At 53.7% G+C, this 17457-nt stretch overlaps 1 protein-coding gene across 2 annotated transcripts in view; it reads left to right on the forward strand.

Annotated features, from left to right (window-relative positions):
- The window catches only part of LOC144780842 (fibrous sheath-interacting protein 1-like), a 746598-nt gene that overhangs the window by 409473 nt on the left and 319668 nt on the right, over positions 1 to 17457 (forward strand). For both annotated transcript variants that reach the window (XM_078659336.1, XM_078659337.1), the window contains exon 9: positions 10875 to 11042. In XM_078659336.1, the coding sequence (XP_078515462.1) occupies positions 10875 to 11042 (168 nt within the window). The remainder of the gene's footprint in view (positions 1 to 10874; positions 11043 to 17457) is intronic.

Below are 17457 nucleotides of genomic sequence, written 5' to 3' on the forward strand. Positions count from 1 at the left end.
ATCGCAGCCCCTGTCTCAGGCTCTGTGTCCAGTAAGGTCAGTCCTGCTCTGATCGCAGCCCCCGTCTCACGGGCTCTGTGTCCAGTAAGGTCAGTCCTGCTCTGATCGCAGCCCCCGTCTCACGGGCTCTGTGTCCAGTAAGGTCAGTCCTGCACTGATCGGAGCCCCTGTCTCAGGCTCTGTGTCCAGTAAGGTCAGTCCTGCTTTGATCGCAGCCCCCGTCTCACGGGCTCTGTGTCCAGTAAGGTCAGTCCTGCTCTGATCGCAGCCCCTTGTCTCAGGCTCTGTGTCCAGTAAGGTCAGTCCTGCTCTGATCGCAGCCCCCGTCTCACGGGCTCTGTGTCCAGTAAGGTCAGTCCTGCTCTGATCGCAGCCCCCCGTCTCAGGCTCTGTGTCCAGTAAGGTCAGTCCTGCTCTAATCGCAGCCCCTTGTCTCAGGCTCTGTGTCCAGTAAGGTCAGTCCTGCTCTGATCTCAGCCCCCGTCTCACGGGCTCTGTGTCCAGTAAAGTCAGTCCTGCTCTGATCTCAGCCCCCGTCTCACGGGCTCTGTGTCCAGTAAGGTCAGTCCGGCTCTGATCCCAGCCCCTGTCTCAGGCTCTGTGTCCAGTAAGGTCAGTCCTGCTCTGATGGCAGCCCCTTGTCTCAGGCTCTGTGTCCAGTAAGGTCAGTCCTGCTCTGATCGCAGCCCCTTGTCTCAGGCTCTGTGTCCAGTAAGGTCAGTCCTGCTCTGATCGCAGCCCCCGTCTCAGGCTCTGTGTCCAGTAAGGTCAGTCCTGCTCTGATCGCAGCCCCTTGTCTCAGGCTCTGTGTCCAGTAAGGTCAGTCCTGCTCTGATCGCAGCCCCCGTCTCAGGCTCTGTGTCCAGTAAGGTCAGTCCTGCTCTGATCGCAGCCCCCGTCTCACGGGCTCTGTGTCCAGTAAGGTCAGTCCTGCTCTAATCACAGCCCCCGTCTCAGGCTCTGTGTCCAGTAAGGTCAGTCCTGGTCTGATCGCAGCCCCCGTCTCACGGGCTCCGTGTTCAGTAAGGTCAGTCCTGCTCTAATCGCAGCCCCTTGTCTCAGGCTCTGTGTCCAGTAAGGTCAGTCCTGCTCTAATCGCAGCCCCTTGTCTCAGGCTCTGTGTCCAGTAAGGTCAGTCCTGCTCTGATCGCAGCCCCCGTCTCACGGGCTCTGTGTGCAGTAAGGTCAGTCCTGCTCTGATCGCAGCCCCCGTCTCACGGGCTCTGTGTCCAGTAAGGTCAGTCCTGCTCTGATCTCAGCCCCCGTCTCACGGGCTCTGTGTCCAGTAAAGTCAGTCCTGCTCTGATCTCAGCCCCCGTCTCACGGGCTCTGTGTCCAGTAAGGTCAGTCCTGCTCTGATCGCAGCCCCTGTCTCAGGCTCTGTGTCCAGTAAGGTCAGTCCTGCTCTGATCTCAGCCCCTTGTCTCACGGGCTCTGTGTCCAGTAAGGTCAGTCCTGCTGTGATCGCTGCCCCTGTCTCAGGCTCTGTGTCCAGTAAGGTCAGTCCTGCTCTGATCGCAGCCCCCGTCTCAGGCTCTGTGTCCAGTAAGGTCAGTCCTGCTCTGATCTCAGCCCCTTGTCTCACGGGCTCTGTGTCCAGTAAGGTCAGTCCTGCTCTGATCGCAGCCCCCGTCTCACGGGCTCTGTGTCCAGTAAGGTCAGTCCTGTTGTGATCGCAGCCCCTTGTCTCGCGGGCTCTGTGTCCAGTAAGGTCAGTTCTGCTCTGACCGCAGCCCCTTGCCTCGGGCTCTGTGTCCAGTATGGTCAGTCCTGCTCTGATCGCAGCCCCTGTCTCAGGCTCTGTGTCCAGTAAGGTCAGTCCTGCTCTGACCGCAGCCCCCGTCTCAGGCTCTGTGTCCAGTAAGGTCAGTCCTGCTCTGACCGCAGCCCCCGTCTCAGGCTCTGTGTCCAGTAAGGTCAGTCCTGCTCTGACCGCAGCCCCTTGTCTCAGGCTCTGTGTACAGTAAGGTCAGTCCTGTTGTGATCGCAGCCCCTTGTCTCGCGGGCTCTGTGTCCAGTAAGGTCAGTTCTGCTCTGACCGCAGCCCCTTGCCTCGGGCTCTGTGTCCAGTATGGTCAGTCCTGCTCTGATCGCAGCCCCTGTCTCAGGCTCTGTGTCCAGTAAGGTCAGTCCTGCTCTGACCGCAGCCCCCGTCTCAGGCTCTGTGTCCAGTAAGGTCAGTCCTGCTCTGACCGCAGCCCCCGTCTCAGGCTCTGTGTCCAGTAAGGTCAGTCCTGCTCTGATCGCAGCCCCTTGTCTCACGGGCTCTGTGTCCAGTAAGGTCAGTCCTGCTCTGATCGCAGCCCCTTGTCTTACGGGCTCTGTGTCCAGTAAGGTCAGTCCTGCTCTGATCGCAGCCCCCGTCTCACGGGCTCCCTGTCCAGTAAGGTCAGTCCTGCTCTGATCGCAGCCCCCGTCTCACGGGCTCCGTGTCCAGTATGGTCAGTCCTGCTCTGATCGCAGTCCCTTGTCTCAGGCTCTGTGTCCAGTAAGGTCGGTCCTGCTCTGATCGCAGTCCCTTGTCTCAGGCTCTGTGTCCAGTAAGGTCAGTCCTGCTCTGATCGCAGCCCCTGTCTCAGGCTCGCTGTCCAGTAAGGTCAGTCCTGCTCTGATCGCAGCCCCTTGTCTCAGGCTCCGTGTCCAGTAAGGTCAGTCCTGCTCTGATCGCAGCCCCGTCTCACGGGCTCTGTGTCCAGTAAGGTCAGTCCTGCTCTGATCGCAGCCCCCGTCTCACGGGCTCTGTGTCCAGTAAGGTCAGTCCTGCTCTGATCGCAGCCCCTTGTCTCAGGCTCTGTGTCCAGTAAGGTCAGTCCTGCTCTGATCACAGCCCCTGTCTCAGGCTCTGTGTCCAGTAAGGTCAGTCCTGCTCTGATCGCAGCCCCCGTCTCAGGCTCCGTGTCCAGTAAGGTCAGTCCTGCTCTGATTGCAGCCCCTTGTCTCAGGCTCTGTGTCCAGTAAGGTCAGTCCTGCTCTGATCGCATTCCCTGCCTCAGGCTCTGTGTCCAGTAAGGTCAGTCCTGCTCTGATCGCAGCCCCGTCTCACGGGCTCTGTGTCCAGTAAGGTCAGTCCTGCTCTGATCGCAGCCCCTTGTCTCACGGGCTCTGTGTCCAGTAAGGTCAGTCCTGCTCTGATCGCAGCCCTTGTCTCAGGCTCTGTGTCCAGTAAGGTCAGTCCTGCTCTGATCGCAGCCCCTGTCTCAGGCTCTGTGTCCAGTAAGGTCAGTCCTGCTCTGATCGCAGCCCCTTGTCTCGGGCTCTGTGTCCAGTAAGGTCAGTTCTGCTCTGATCGCAGCCCCTGTCTCAGGCTCTGTGTCCAGTAAGGTCAGTCCTGCTCTGATCGCAGCCTCTGTCTCCGGCTCTGTGTCCAGTAAGGTCAGTCCTGCTCTGATCGCAGCCCCCGTCTCACGGGCTCTGTGTCCAGTAAGGTCAGTCCTGCTCTGATCGCGGCCCCCGTCTCACGGGCTCTGTGTCCAGTAAGGTCAGTCCTGCTCTGATCGCAGCCCCTGTCTCTCGGGCTCTGTGTCCAGTAAGGTCAGTCCTGCTCTGATCGCAGCCCCTTGTCTCACGGGCTCTGTGTCCAGTAAGGTCAGTCCTGCTCTGATCGCAGCCCCTTGTCTCACGGGCTCTGTGTCCAGTAAGGTCAGTCCTGCTCTGATCGCAGCCCCTGTCTCAGGCTCGCTGTCCAGTAAGGTCAGTCCGGCTCTGATCGCAGCCCCTTGTCTTGCGGGCTCTGTGTCCAGTAAGGTCAGTCCTGCTCTGATCGCAGCCCCCGTCTCAGGCTCTGTGTCCAGTAAGGTCAGTCCTGCTCTGATCTCAGCCCCTGTCTCAGGCTCTGTGTCCAGTAAGGTCAGTCCTGCTGTGATCGCAGCCCCTGTCTCAGGCTCGCTGTCCAGTAAGGTCAGTCCTGCTCTAATCGCAGCCCCTTGTGTCAGGCTCTGTGTCCAGTAAGGTCAGTCCTGCTCTAATCGCAGCCCCTTGTGTCAGGCTCTGTGTCCAGTAAGGTCAGTCCTGCTCTGATCGCAGCCCCCGTCTCAGGCTCTGTGTCCAGTAAGGTCAGTCCTGCTCCGATCGCTGCCCCCGTCTCACGGGCTCTGTGTCCAGTAAGGTCAGTCCTGCTCTGATCGCAGCCCCCGTCTCACGGGCTTTGTGTCCAGTAAGGTCAGTCCTGCTGTGATCTCAGCCCCTTGTCTCACGGGCTCTGTGTCCAGTAAGGTCAGTCCTGCTGTGACCGCAGCCCCTTGCCTCGGGCTCTGTGTCCAGTAAGGTCAGTCCTGCTGTGAGCGCAGCCCCCGTCTCAGGCTCTGTGTCCAGTAAGGTCAGTCCTGCTGTGATCGCAGCCCCTGTCTCAGGCTCTGTGTCCAGTAAGGTCAGTCCTGCTGTGAGCGCAGCCCCCGTCTCAGGCTCTGTGTCCAGTAAGGTCAGTCCTACTCTGATCGCAGCCCCTTGTCTCACGGGCTCTGTGTCCAGTAAGGTCAGTCCTGCTCTGATTGCAGCCCCTTGTCTTAGGCTCTGTGTCCAGTAAGGTCAGTCCTGCCCTGATCTCAGCCCCTGTCTCGGGCTCTGTGTCCAGTAAGGTCAGTCCTGCTCTGATCGCAGCCTCTGTCTCAGGCTCTGTGTCCAGTAAGGTCAGTCCTGCTCTGATCGCAGCCCCTTGTCTCAGGCTCTGTGTCCAGTAAGGTCAGTCCTGCTCTGATCGCAGCCCCCGTCTCACGGGCTCTGTGTCCAGTAAGGTCAGTCCTGCTCTGATCGCAGCCCCTGTCTCAGGCTCTGTGTCCAGTAAGGTCAGTCTTGCTCTGATCGCTGCCCCTGTCTCAGGCTCTGTGTCCAGTAAGGTCAGTCCTGCTCTGATCGCAGCTCCTGTCTCAGGCTCTGTGTCCAGTAAGGTCAGTCCTGTTCTGACCGCAGCCCCTTGTGTCAGGCTCTGTGTCCAGTAAGGTCAGTCCTGCTCTGATCGCAGCCCCCGTCTCAGGCTCTGTGTCCAGTAAGGTCAGTCCTGCTCTGATCGCAGCCCCCGTCTCACGGGTTCTGTGTCCAGTAAGGTCAGTCCTGCTCTGATCACAGTCCCTTGTCTCAGGCTCCGTGTCCAGTAAGGTCAGTTCTGCTCTGATCACAGCCCCCGTCTCACGGGCTCTGTGTCCAGTAAGGTCAGTCCTGCTCTGATCGCAGCCCCTGTCTCAGGCTCTGTGTCCAGTAAGGTCAGTCCTGCTCTGATCGCAGCCCCTTGTCTCAGGCTCTGTGTCCAGTAAGGTCAGTCCTGCTCGGATCGCAGCCCCCGTCTCAGGCTCTGTGTCCAGTAAGGTCAGTCCTGCTCTGATCGCAGCCCCTGTCTCAGGCTCTGTGTCCAGTAAGGTCAGTCCTGCTCTGATCTCAGCCCCTGTCTCAGGTTCTGTGTCCAGTAAGGTCAGTTCTGCTCTGATCGCAGCCCCTTGTCTCAGGCTCTGTGTCCAGTAAGGTCAGTCCTGCTCTGATCGCAGCCCCTTGTCTCACGGGCTCCGTGTCCAGTAAGGTCAGTCCTGCTCTGATCGCAGCCCCCGTCTCAGGCTCTGTGTCCAGTAAGGTCAGTCCTGCTCTGATCGCAGCCCCCGTCTCAGGCTCTGTGTCCAGTAAGGTCAGTCCTGCTCTGATCGCAGCCCCTGTCTCAGGCTCTGTGTCCAGTAAGGTCAGTCCTGCTCTGATCTCAGCCCCTTGTGTCACGGGCTCTGTGTCCAGTAAGGTCAGTCCTGCTCTGATCGCAGCCCCTTGTCTCACGGGCTCTGTGTCCAGTAAGGTCAGTCCTGCTCTGATCGCAGCCCCCGTCTCACGGGCTCTGTGTCCAGTAAGGTCAGTCCTGCTCTGATCGCAGCCCCTTGTCTCACGGGCTCTGTGTCCAGTAAGGTCAGTCCTGCTCTAATCGCAGCCCCTGCCTCAGGCTCTGTGTCCAGTAAGGTCAGTCCTGCTCTGATCGCAGCCCCTGTCTCAGGCTCTGTGTCCAGTAAGGTCAGTCCTGCTCTGATCGCAGCCCCCGTCTCACGGGCTCTGTGTCCAGTAAGGTCAGTCCTGCTCTGATCTCAGCCCCTTGTGCCACGGGCTCTGTGTCCAGTAAGGTCAGTCCTGCTCTGATCTCAGCCCCTTGTCTCAGGCTCTGTGTCCAGTAAGGTCAGTCCTGCTCTGATCGCAGCCCCCGTCTCACGGGCTCTGTGTCCAGTAAGGTCAGTCCTGCTCTGATCGCAGCTCCTGTCTCAGGCTCTTTGTCCAGTAAGGTCAGTCCTGCTCTAATCACAGCCCCTGTCTCAGGCTCTGTGTCCAGTAAGGTCAGTCCTGCTCTGATCGCAGCCCCTGTCTCAGGCTCTGTGTCCAGTAAGGTCAGTCCTGCTCTGATCGCAGCCCCTGTCTCAGGCTCTGTGTCCAGTAAGGTCAGTCCTGCTCTGATCTCAGCCCCGTCTCAGGCTCTGTGTCCAGTAAGGTCAGTCCTGCTCTGATCACAGCCCCTGTCTCAGGCTCTGTGTCCAGTAAGGTCAGTCCTGCTCTGATCTCAGCCCCCGTCTCAGGCTCTGTGTCCAGTAAGGTCAGTCCTGCTCTGATCGCAGCCCCTGTCTCAGGCTCTGTGTCCAGTAAGGTCAGTCCTGCTGTGATCGCAGCCCCTGTCTCAGGCTCTGTGTCCAGTAAGGTCAGTCCTGCTGTGATCGCTGCGCCTGTCTCAGGCTCTGTGTCCAGTAAGGTCAGTCCTGCTCTGATCGCAGCCCCTTGTCTCACGGGCTCTGTTTCCAGTAAGGTCAGTCCTGCTCTGATTGCAGCCCCTTGTCTCAGGCTCTGTGTCCAGTAAGGTCATGCCTGCTCTGATCTCAGACCCTGTCTCAGGCTCTGTGTCCAGTAAGGTCAGTCCTGCTCTGATCGCAGCCCCTGTCTCAGGCTCTGTGTCCAGTAAGGTCAGTCCTGCTCTGATCGCAGCCCCTTGTCTCAGGCTCTGTGTCCAGTAAGGTCAGTCCTGCTCTGATCGCAGCCCCCGTCTCACGGGCTCTGTGTCCAGTAAGGTCAGTCCTGCTCTGATCGCAGCCCCTGTCTCAGGCTCTGTGTGCAGTAAGGTCAGTCCTGCTCTGATCGCTGCCCCTGTCTCAGGCTCTGTGTCCAGTAAGGTCAGTCCTGCTCTGATCGCAGCCCCCGTCTCACGGGTTCTGTGTCCAGTAAGGTCAGTCCTGCTCTGATCACAGTCCCTTGTCTCAGGCTCCGTGTCCAGTAAGGTCAGTTCTGCTCTGATCACAGTCCCTTGTCTCAGGCTCCGTGTCCAGTAAGGTCAGTTCTGCTCTGATCACAGCCCCCGTCTCACGGGCTCTGTGTCCAGTAAGGTCAGTCCTGCTCTGATCGCAGCCCCTGTCTCAGGCTCTGTGTCCAGTAAGATCAGTCCTGCTCTGATCGCAGCCCCTGTCTCAGGCTCTGTGTCCAGTAAGATCAGTCCTGCTCTGATCGCAGCCCCTTGTCTCAGGCTCTGTGTCCAGTAAGGTCAGTCCTGCTCTGATCGCAGCCCCCGTCTCAGGCTCCGTGTCCAGTAAGGTCAGTCCTGCTCTGATCGCAGCCCTTGTCTCAGGCTCTGTGTCCAGTAAGGTCAGTCCTGCTCTGATCGCAGCCCCCGTCTCAGGCTCCATGTCCAGTAAGGTCAGTCCTGCTCTGATCGCAGCCCCCGTCTCAGGCTCTGTGTCCAGTAAGGTCAGTCCTGCTCTGATCGCAGCCCCCGTCTCACAGGCTCTGTGTCCAGTAAGGTCAGTCCTGCTCTGATCGCAGCCCCTGTCTCAGTGTCTGTGTCCAGTAAGGTCAGTCCTGCTCTGATCGCAGCCCCCGTCTCAGGGTCTGTGTCCAGTAAGGTCAGTCCTGCTCTGATCGCAGCCCCCGTCTCACAGGCTCTGTGTCCAGTAAGGTCAGTCCTGCTCTGATCTCAGCCCCTTGTGTCACGGGCTCTGTGTCCAGTAAGGTCAGTCCTGCTCTGATCGCAGCCCCTTGTCTCACGGGCTCTGTGTCCAGTAAGGTTGGTCCTGCTCTAATCGCAGCCCCTGCCTCAGGCTTTGTGTCCAGTAAGGTCAGTCCTGCTCTGATCGCAGCCCCTGTCTCAGGCTCTGTGTCCAGTAAGGTCAGTCCTGCTCTGATCGCAGCCCCCGTCTCACGGGCTCTGTGTCCAGTAAGGTCAGTCCTGCTCTGATCCCAGCCCCTGTCTCAGGCTCTGTGTCCAGTAAGGTCAGTCTTGCTCTGATTGCAGCCCTTTGTGTCACGGGCTCTGTGTCCAGTAAGGTCAGTCCTGCTCTGATCTCAGCCCCTTGTCTCAGGCTCTGTGTCCAGTAAGGTCAGTCCTGCTCTGATTGCAGCCCCTTGTCTCAGGCTCTGTGTCCAGTAAGGTCAGTCCTGCTCTGATTGCAGCCCCTTGTCTCAGGCTCTGTGTCCAGTAAGGTCAGTCCTGCTCTGATCGCAGCTCCTGTCTCAGGCTCTGTGTCCAGTAAGGTCAGTCCTGCTCTGATCGCAGCCCCCGTCTCGCGGGCTCTGTGTCCAGTAAGGTCAGTCCTGCTCTGATTGCAGCCCCTTGTCTCAGGTTCTGTGTCCAGTAAGGTCAGTCCTGCTCTGATCGCAGCCCCTGTCTCAGGCTCTGTGTCCAGTAAGGTCAGTCCTGCTCTGATCACAGCCCCTGTCTCAGGCTCTGTGTCCAGTAAGGTCAGTCCTGCTCTGATCGCAGCCCCTGTCTCAGGCTCTGTGTCCAGTAAGGTCAGTCCTGCTGTGATCGCAGCCCCTGTCTCAGGCTCTGTGTCCAGTAAGGTCAGTCCTGCTGTGATCGCTGCCCCTGTCTCAGGCTCTGTGTCCAGTAAGGTCAGTCCTGCTCTGATCGCAGCCCCTTGTCTTACGGGCTCTGTTTCCAGTAAGGTCAGTCCTGCTCTGATCACAGCCCCTGTCTCAGGCTCTGTGTCCAGTAAAGTCAGTCCTGCTCTGATCGCAGCCCCTGTCTCAGGCTCTGTGTCCAGTAAGGTCAGTCCTGCTCTGATCACAGCCCCTGTCTCAGGCTCTGTGTCCAGTAAGGTCAGTCCTGCTCTGATCGCAGCCCCTGTCTCAGGCTCTGTGTCCAGTAAGGTCAGTCCTGCTCTGATCGCAGCCCCTGTCTCAGGCTCTGTGTCCAGTAAGGTCAGTCCTGCTCGGATCGCAGCCCCCGTCTCAGGCTCTGTGTCCAGTAAGGTCAGTCCTGCTCTGATCGCAGCCCCTGTCTCAGGCTCTGTGTCCAGTAAGGTCAGTCCTGCTCTGATCTCAGCCCCTGTCTCAGGTTCTGTGTCCAGTAAGGTCAGTTCTGCTCTGATCCCAGCCCCTTGTCTCAGGCTCTGTGTCCAGTAAGGTCAGTCCTGCTCTGATCGCAGCCCCTGTCTCAGGCTCTGTGTCCAGTAAGGTCAGTCCTGCTCTGATCGCAGCCCCTTGTCTCACGGGCTCTGTGTCCAGTAAGGTCAGTCCTGCTCTGATCGCAGCCCCCGTCTCACGGGCTCTGTGTCCAGTAAGATCAGTCCTGCTCTGATCTCAGCCCCTTGCCTCAAGCTCTGTGTACAGTAAGGTCAGTCCTGCTCTAATCGCAGCCCCTGCCTCAGGCTCTGTGTCCAGTAAGGTCAGTCCTGCTCTGATCGCAGCCCCTGTCTCAGGCTCTGTGTCCAGTAAGGTCAGTCCTGCTCTGATCGCAGCCCCTGCCTCAGGCTCTGTGTCCAGTAAGGTCAGTCCTGCTCTGATCGCAGCCCCTGTCTCAGGCTCTGTGTCCAGTAAGGTCAGTCCTGCTCTGATCGCAGCCCCCGTCTCACGAGCTCTGTGTCCAGTAAGGTCAGTCCTGCTCTGATCTCAGCCCCTTGTGTCACGGGCTCTGTGTCCAGTAAGGTCAGTCCTGCTCTGATCTCAGCCCCTTGTCTCAGGCTCTGTGTCCAGTAAGGTCAGTCCTGCTCTGATTGCAGCCCCTTGTCTCAGGCTCTGTGTCCAGTAAGGTCAGTCCTGCTCTGATCGCAGCTCCTGTCTCAGGCTCTGTGTCCAGTAAGGTCAGTCCTGCTCTAATCACAGCCCCTGTCTCAGGCTCTGTGTCCAGTAAGGTCAGTCCTGCTCTGATCGCAGCCCCCGTCTCAGGCTCCGTGTCCAGTAAGGTCAGTCCTGCTCTGATCGCAGCCCCCGTCTCGCGGGCTCTGTGTCCAGTAAGGTCAGTCCTGCTCTGATTGCAGCCCCTTGTCTCAGGCTCTGTGTCCAGTAAGGTCAGTCCTGCTCTGATCGCAGCCCCTGTCTCAGGCTCTGTGTCCAGTAAGGTCAGTCCTGCTCTGATCACATCCCCTGTCTCAGGCTCTGTGTCCAGTAAGGTCAGTCCTGCTCTGATCGTAGCCCCTGTCTCAGGCTCTGTGTCCAGTAAGGTCAGTCCTGCTGTGATCGCAACCCCTGTCTCAGGCTCTGTGTCCAGTAAGGTCATTCCTGCTGTGATCACTGCCCCTGTCTCAGGCTCTGTGTCCAGTAAGGTCAGTCCTGCTCTGATCGCAGCCCCTTGTCTCACGGGCTCTGTTTCCAGTAAGGTCAGTCCTGCTCTGATCACAGCCCCTGTCTCAGGCTCTGTGTTCAGTAAGGTCAGTCCTGCTCTGATCGCAGCCCCTGTCTCAGGCTCTGTGTCCAGTAAGGTCAGTCCTGCTCTGATCACAGCCCCTGTCTCAGGCTCTGTGTCCAGTAAGGTCAGTCCTGCTCTGATCGCATCCCCTGTCTCAGGCTCTGTGTCCAGTAAGGTCAGTCCTGCTCTGATCGCAGCCCCTTGTCTCCTGTATGGTCAGTCTAGCCCCAGGGGTTTAACTTTAAATCTTTTCTAAGGCTCTTGGTGGCTCTGAGCGAGGGATGTTTCTTAATCAGAACAGTGTTGTTTCTTGCAGGTGGAGGTATCTCGATGGATCGTACCGGGAGAGGGGTACACGCCGGAGCCAGAGGAACACAAACTTTTGGCTAAAATTGATGCAGAACTCCAAGCCGTCTTCTCTGCCAAAGATTTTGCTTCAATTATCAGCAGCTCCTGCACCAGTATCGAGACCCAGAGTAATCAGGTACCACGGTAGTGACAGTACTTGGGGGTGAGGTACCATGCATGGCGATAGTACGAGGTGTTGGGTATCCGGCGTCATGACGGTACTTGGGTGGGGGTTAGCGGGTAAATACCATGCTTGGTGATATTACTTGGGATCAGTGGGGGGAAGCGGTGATTGGAAGTGTTGGGTGTCCTTGGCGAGTGAGAGTGAGAGTGCTTGGTTGTTAGTGTTGGACTTCAGTGAGGCCTGTGTATAAAGTGGTGGTGTCCTGCTTTAGTGAGTGTGCTTGGGTGGAAGTGTTGGACCTCAGTGAGGCATGTTTGGGAAGTGTTGGGTGTCCTGCGGGGAGCGAGAGTGCTTGGTTGGCAGTGTTGGACTGCAGTGAGGCCTGTTTGGGAAGTGTTGGGTGTCCTGGGTGTTGAGAGTGCTTGGGTGGAAGTGTTGGACTGCAGTGAGGCCTGTTTGGGAAGTGTTGGGTGTCCTGGGCGGGTGAGAGTGCTTGGTTGGAAGTGTTGGACTGCAGTGAGGCCTTTTTGGGATGTGTTGGGTGTCCTGCAGGGAGTGGGAGTCCTTGGTTGGCAGTGTTGGACTGCAGCAAGGCCTGTTTGGGAAGTGTTGGGTGTCCTGCGGGGAGTGAGAGTGCTTTGTTGAAAGTGTTGGACTGCAGTGACGCCTGTGTGAGGCGCATTAGTGGGGGAAGTGGTGGTTGGAAGTGTTTGTAGGAAGGTTGGATCCGTCTAGCATGTGAAGTACCTAAAAATATACCATAGAGCTATACTTACCAATAGCCCATATACCTTATTTACCAAGAATAAGTCAGCCGGCAATGGAGAAGGTTCAATCGTTTATTTTGCAAAAGCGCTCTACATAGGGGAGCCTCCCTCTCGCCACAGCTCTCAAAGGTGTGCAGAGGAGACTGCTGGATTACATTCAATACAGTGCATATATACTTTCAGCATACCTCGTAGAAACCCCGTACATGGAAAAGTACCAGTTCATGAGAAACCAACAGGAAAAAACCCATATAAGACACAACTGATTGATTCAAAACTCAGCTCAAACTATTCCGGGGGTAGGTCAGGGAAGGTGCCTCCCTTTCGTTGTGGGGGCACGGGAGTACAGGCATGGCGCCTGCAAGAATGTGCTCATCCTACAAGAAAGACAGATGCGACCTTGAGTTTCCTAAGTTAGAATCAATGGTCTGTTCATAGCCCAGGCCAACCTTTCAGGCTCTCCTCTCAGCAGCATGTCACGTGTTTTCCTAACTAACGAAAGAGGCCCCGGGAAATGAAACCAAGATGGTGTTTGTTCAGTTCGGGCCCGATTCTTAGGATATACATGGGTCGAGTGTATTTACAAGGGGTTTCTAACAAAGTAGCATTGATATATTGGATACATTAAGACAACATTATATAGTATTGAACTTATATTCCTTCAGACCGCCCTTTTGGCGTGATGTAGCCAATATATAATGTAACTGGACTCCTAATCTAAGAACACACCCTCATCAATCTGCATGAGGTCGGTAACCTCCTTTTGTACTAACTGCTTCTCAATTTTCGCCTGTCGTGAAACGGTCAGTGAGGACGTGAGCTTGGTAGCACAATAGGAGCAGCATGCCGGCCCACAATGAAGGCACAGGCAATAAACAAATACCACCCCAAGTGCTCCAGCTAGGATCATGAAAATGTTCCAGCCCCAGGTGGATAGGAGGTTCCAGAACCACCCGGTTAAAGACCAAGTATCAGTGTCAGCATGGACTTCTGTAGCTTAGCGATGTAACTTCTGATTGGCCAAATGTATGGTTGGAGCAGAATCTGGAATATATACACAGCAGGAGCTGCCAATCACACGGCATGCTCCTCCTCGATCAGCTAGGATGACGTCAAGCACCATCCGATTTTGAAGCGATACAAGCCTCGTAGCCTGAAGCTCTACAGTTAGGTTAGTCAAAATCCCAGGAGTGGTTTGAACTACATTTTCCACCACTCTAGAGAGACGTCTAACATCTCTGCTAGTAAAAATAGGACCCCATATTGGAAAGAGACCCTTTGCTATATCTACAAACTGCTGAGAAGCAGTATCAGTCTGATCAGTGCCATCAGTGTCAATACTTCTACTAACTCGGTAAGGATCTGAACTTCGTTTAGTCAGCTGGTGTGTCTTGTGATAATTAGAAGGGGCTATATATACCGGGTGGTAAAGGAAGGACAGGTAACATCGCCCTGCCCAACCTCTGGGGAGCCAAGTATAAGCGTTCTCACCGCATACAAAATACACATTAGGTGGGGTTATTAAAGGCGGGGTGCTGTTGGTATGCAAAGTGTAGGTATAGTTACATCTACTATCTCTTACTTTAACATGACCTTGTCCTTGTATACAAAAAGAAGCAGTACTATTCAGGATAGGAACTGGCATTGCCTTATCACCAGTAACATTACGATCTTGGAAGTGTTGGAAATATAGCGTGGAGTTAAATTGTTCAAAATCTAACATTTCTTCTTTTAGCCAGGTAGCATTTTCATAAGTGGTACACATATTCATGCAGGCATCTGGATCTAAAGATCCTTCCCCTTGGTTCCCCTGAGCATCAAATCCCTGATGTTGTTCTATATATTTTAAAACAGCTTCATAATCTCTTTCAGTATATCTTTTGGGATCAGCTACATAATGCAAATACATGAGGGATAGTAACTGAAACCAGGCTTCACAGCTCGCTAAGTGTGATAATGGCAAAGAAATGAATAAATCATGGCGATGCATTACAGATGGCAAAAGGCCACATACCCAACAGTTTGTCTTATTCGTAGTGCTATGGGCTTCATGCAACATTTCTATGAATACATTTCTAGCATAGGTTTCTCGATGTCGCTCTTTGTGGGGAGGCAAAGTGTAAAAGAAATACTCGGGTGGGGTTGTGGTGGTACCTAATACCTTATGCATAGGGTATTGAAATTCCAAATACATAAACACACTCATTAATATTATCATAATTACTGTGATAGTTATTACAAAGGCTATCTTTACTCTGGTAGCCCAACCGGAAACATGGGAACATTTTCGAGAAAATGTCTAGGAGCAAGAGGTCTCTCATCTTCAGGGGCAAATCGGGCAAAGGGATACATTCTAACTAAAAGTCCAAACTAAACACGGGAAAAGGGTGCAAGCCAACTGCCAGAGGGTTTCTTCTCCCTGTGTCCGTCTAGAGCCTCACAGGTAGGCTCTTATTATTCATCCACAGAAACAATCTTTACTGTAATTTCACCGTTGCAATTTAGGCCCTTTATTGTAACACAGTCTTTCTTTCTGAACAGAGCAATGTGTCCGTTCCAAGCTCTCAACGGGTTCAGTCCAGTGTCTTGCTCAATACCTCAGAAAAGAACTATCTTCAACCCTACAACTCAAGTCTTTCCCTGTCTCCTACAATCCGTAACTGGGGTATCGTATGGTTTTCGGGGCCGTAAATTGTATCGAAGATGGTCAGGTTGCTCCTGGTCATGGAACAACACAGCAGCAGGGACATTTGGTGTAACACGTTTTTCAGAAGCCTCAGGGGGATCAGCCTTATCACAAGTTTCAGCACTGGGGCTGATTCGTCTCCTTGCGGCATCAACAATCCTTCCTCTCACCTACTTTCAATGGCAACCTTCGTTCTCCCTCTTGTGTCAGAACTCCGTCTCGGTTCTGCTGATCAGAAGAAAGCGGTAGGGGTAGTTTCTTTACATGCGAAACGTGTATCCAGTGCTTTTTCCCATCTACTGTCACTGCTATTCGTGTGGCCAAAAGAATCTGGTAGGGACGGCTCCACCTGGGTTCCAGACTCGATTTCCGTTGGTAATTTCGCACAAGGACCCACTGTTCTGGCTCCAAGCGATGTCCGGGACCCTCCGGCAGCGGCTGCAGTACTGCTGACACCTGTTGATAAATGGAACACAGATCTTTAGTTAAAGCGTACAGATAATCTGTCATCATAGGGTAATCAAGATCAAGGAAAGATCTAGGCCTTGGGACACCCCACACATTGCCTGGCGGACCAAAAACAACCTCATAAGGTGACAGCCTAGCCCAAGAATGGGTGGTTACTCTTATTGACATTAATGCTAGGGGCAGCGCATCAGGCCAACTCAAACCCGTACTCTCCTGTATCTTTGCCATCTTTAATTTCAATATGCCATTATATTTTTCAACCAGTCCTGCAGATTGCGGGTGTCGTGCTGCATGAAATTTCTGTTTTATTAACAACCCCTTACAAATATATTTAACGAGTTCTGCATTGAAATGTACCCCATTGTCTGTCCATATAATCGGGGCAAACCAAATTGAGGCAGAAACTCTTTAATCAGGGCTTTTGCAGTGACTAAGGCAGTACTATCTTTGGTGGGGTATGCTACAACCCATTTACTAAACGCACAAACCACCACCGACACATACTTAAGATTGTTTACTCTGTCAAATTGAATATAATCCATTTGTAGCACTTCCAACGGTAAAGAAGGGGGCGCAAAATTTCCACTAAGAACTGTCTCTCTCCCACCGGGATTATGCTGTAAGCAGACCATGCAGTATTTAACCACATGGGCAGCAGTCTTGGGAATATTCGAATTATTCCACACTGGGTCCAATAATGCGCAAATACCTTTTGCTCCAATGTGGGCAGTGCCATGAGCGGTAAACAGCGTTTACAACGCAACTTTTACCACGCAGTACCTTTACCACGCAACTTTTACAACGCAAGTCGTTACAACGACTTGCGCTGGGGTGCGCTGTAGGATAGGGCATAGTTTAATTTACTATCCAAAACCTTCCCTACTATCCATGGGGACTGGAGTTGGAATAGTAAATTAAACTATTCACTATCCAGCGCCCCCCAACGCAAGTCGTTGTAACGACTTCCGTTGTAAAAGTTGCGTGGTAAAGGCATGCGTTGTAAAAGCATGCGTAGTAACGACATACATCCGCCATGAGCCATCACTACTACTGCGTACACCAGGGCATTCGGCAATAGCCATCTCTGTTTGTCAGTCAAGTCAGTCCAGCAATCATTTTTGTCTAATCGCCCTATTTCCTGTTCCCATTTTAATAATTCATCAGAAGTGGCTTCTTTCTGCAATTCTCTAACACTTTCAATAGTATTATCAAATACTGCAGTCTCCGCCACCCATCGAGTTGCTACACTGGGGAACATCGTGGACGTTTTAATTTGTGCTGTTTCTTTCGCTACTTGATCGGCAAAGGCATTTCCCTCTCCTGTAGTGTCAATGATTCTCTTATGGGCAATACACTTAATGATAGCCACCTTCTCTGGTAAGGTTAGAGCATTTAACAATCTTTCAATCAAAGGGCCATGTTGTATTCTTTTACCATGGGAGGTAAGAAATCCTCATTCCCTCCACAGCCGTCCAAAAACATGGGCCACGCCAAAGGCGTCCTGGCGGTCTGTAAAAATATTTACTCTTAAACCTTCGCTCAGTTCACATGCTCCTAATAATGCTATTAGTTCAGCTGCTTGCGCTGAATGCTGAGAAACCCGAGCAGTCTCTACTACTGTTCTAAGGGTAGTTATAGCATAAGCAGCTGTTGTCGTGCCATCTGGTAACTTAAAACAAGAGCCATCCACATACAACTCCCCTTGTGGGTCAGATAAAGGAGAGTCAGTGAGGTCTACACGTCCCTTCGTTTCTTCTTCAGTCCGAAATATACAATCATGGACATCGTCCTTTTGATCACTCGAAGGGAAGGGTAGTAACGTGGCTGGATTAAGAGTGGCACATTTTTTTATTTTAATGTGGGGTGCAAATAGAGTTAATTCATAACCAGTCAATCGTGCACTCGTGAGGTGCTGAGTTTTTGTTTGATTCAATAATATGTCAACAGCGTGCGGTACCATCACTGTGAGATCAGTGTTTAAAACAATCCCTTCCGACTGTCGAATAGCCACCGCCACAGCAGCAGTGGCCCTTAAACAGCTAGGAAGGGCTCTGGCAACATTATCCAATACTGCCGGAAAAATATGCACAAGGTCGTTGCTTTCCGCCAAAACCCTGGGTTAATACTGAAAGAGAACAACCGTCCACCTCATGCACATAAAGTACAAAAGGTTTTCGGTAGTCCGGAGTACCCAAAACGGGTGCAGAGCAAAGAGCAGATTTTAAAGAATTAAAAGCATCCTGACATTCAACCGTCCAGGGCAAGGGTTCATGCACATCTTTGGTAACCAGATGCAACAAAGGTTTAGCCAGAAGAGAAAAATTAGGAATCCATTGGCGACAGTAAGAGGTTATGCCTAGAAAAGCACGAACATCACGTTGAGTACGGGGCACAGACATGTTAGTAATAACAGTTATCCGTTCAGGAGTTAGCCTTCTCCCCGCTTTCGACAGTAAATGACCAAGGTAGGTCACTTCCTGTCGACAATACTGAAATTTGGACAAGG

The sequence above is a fragment of the Lissotriton helveticus genome, chromosome 9, assembly GCF_964261635.1.
Source record: "Lissotriton helveticus chromosome 9, aLisHel1.1, whole genome shotgun sequence".
Taxonomy (NCBI): Eukaryota; Metazoa; Chordata; class Amphibia; order Caudata; family Salamandridae; genus Lissotriton; species Lissotriton helveticus.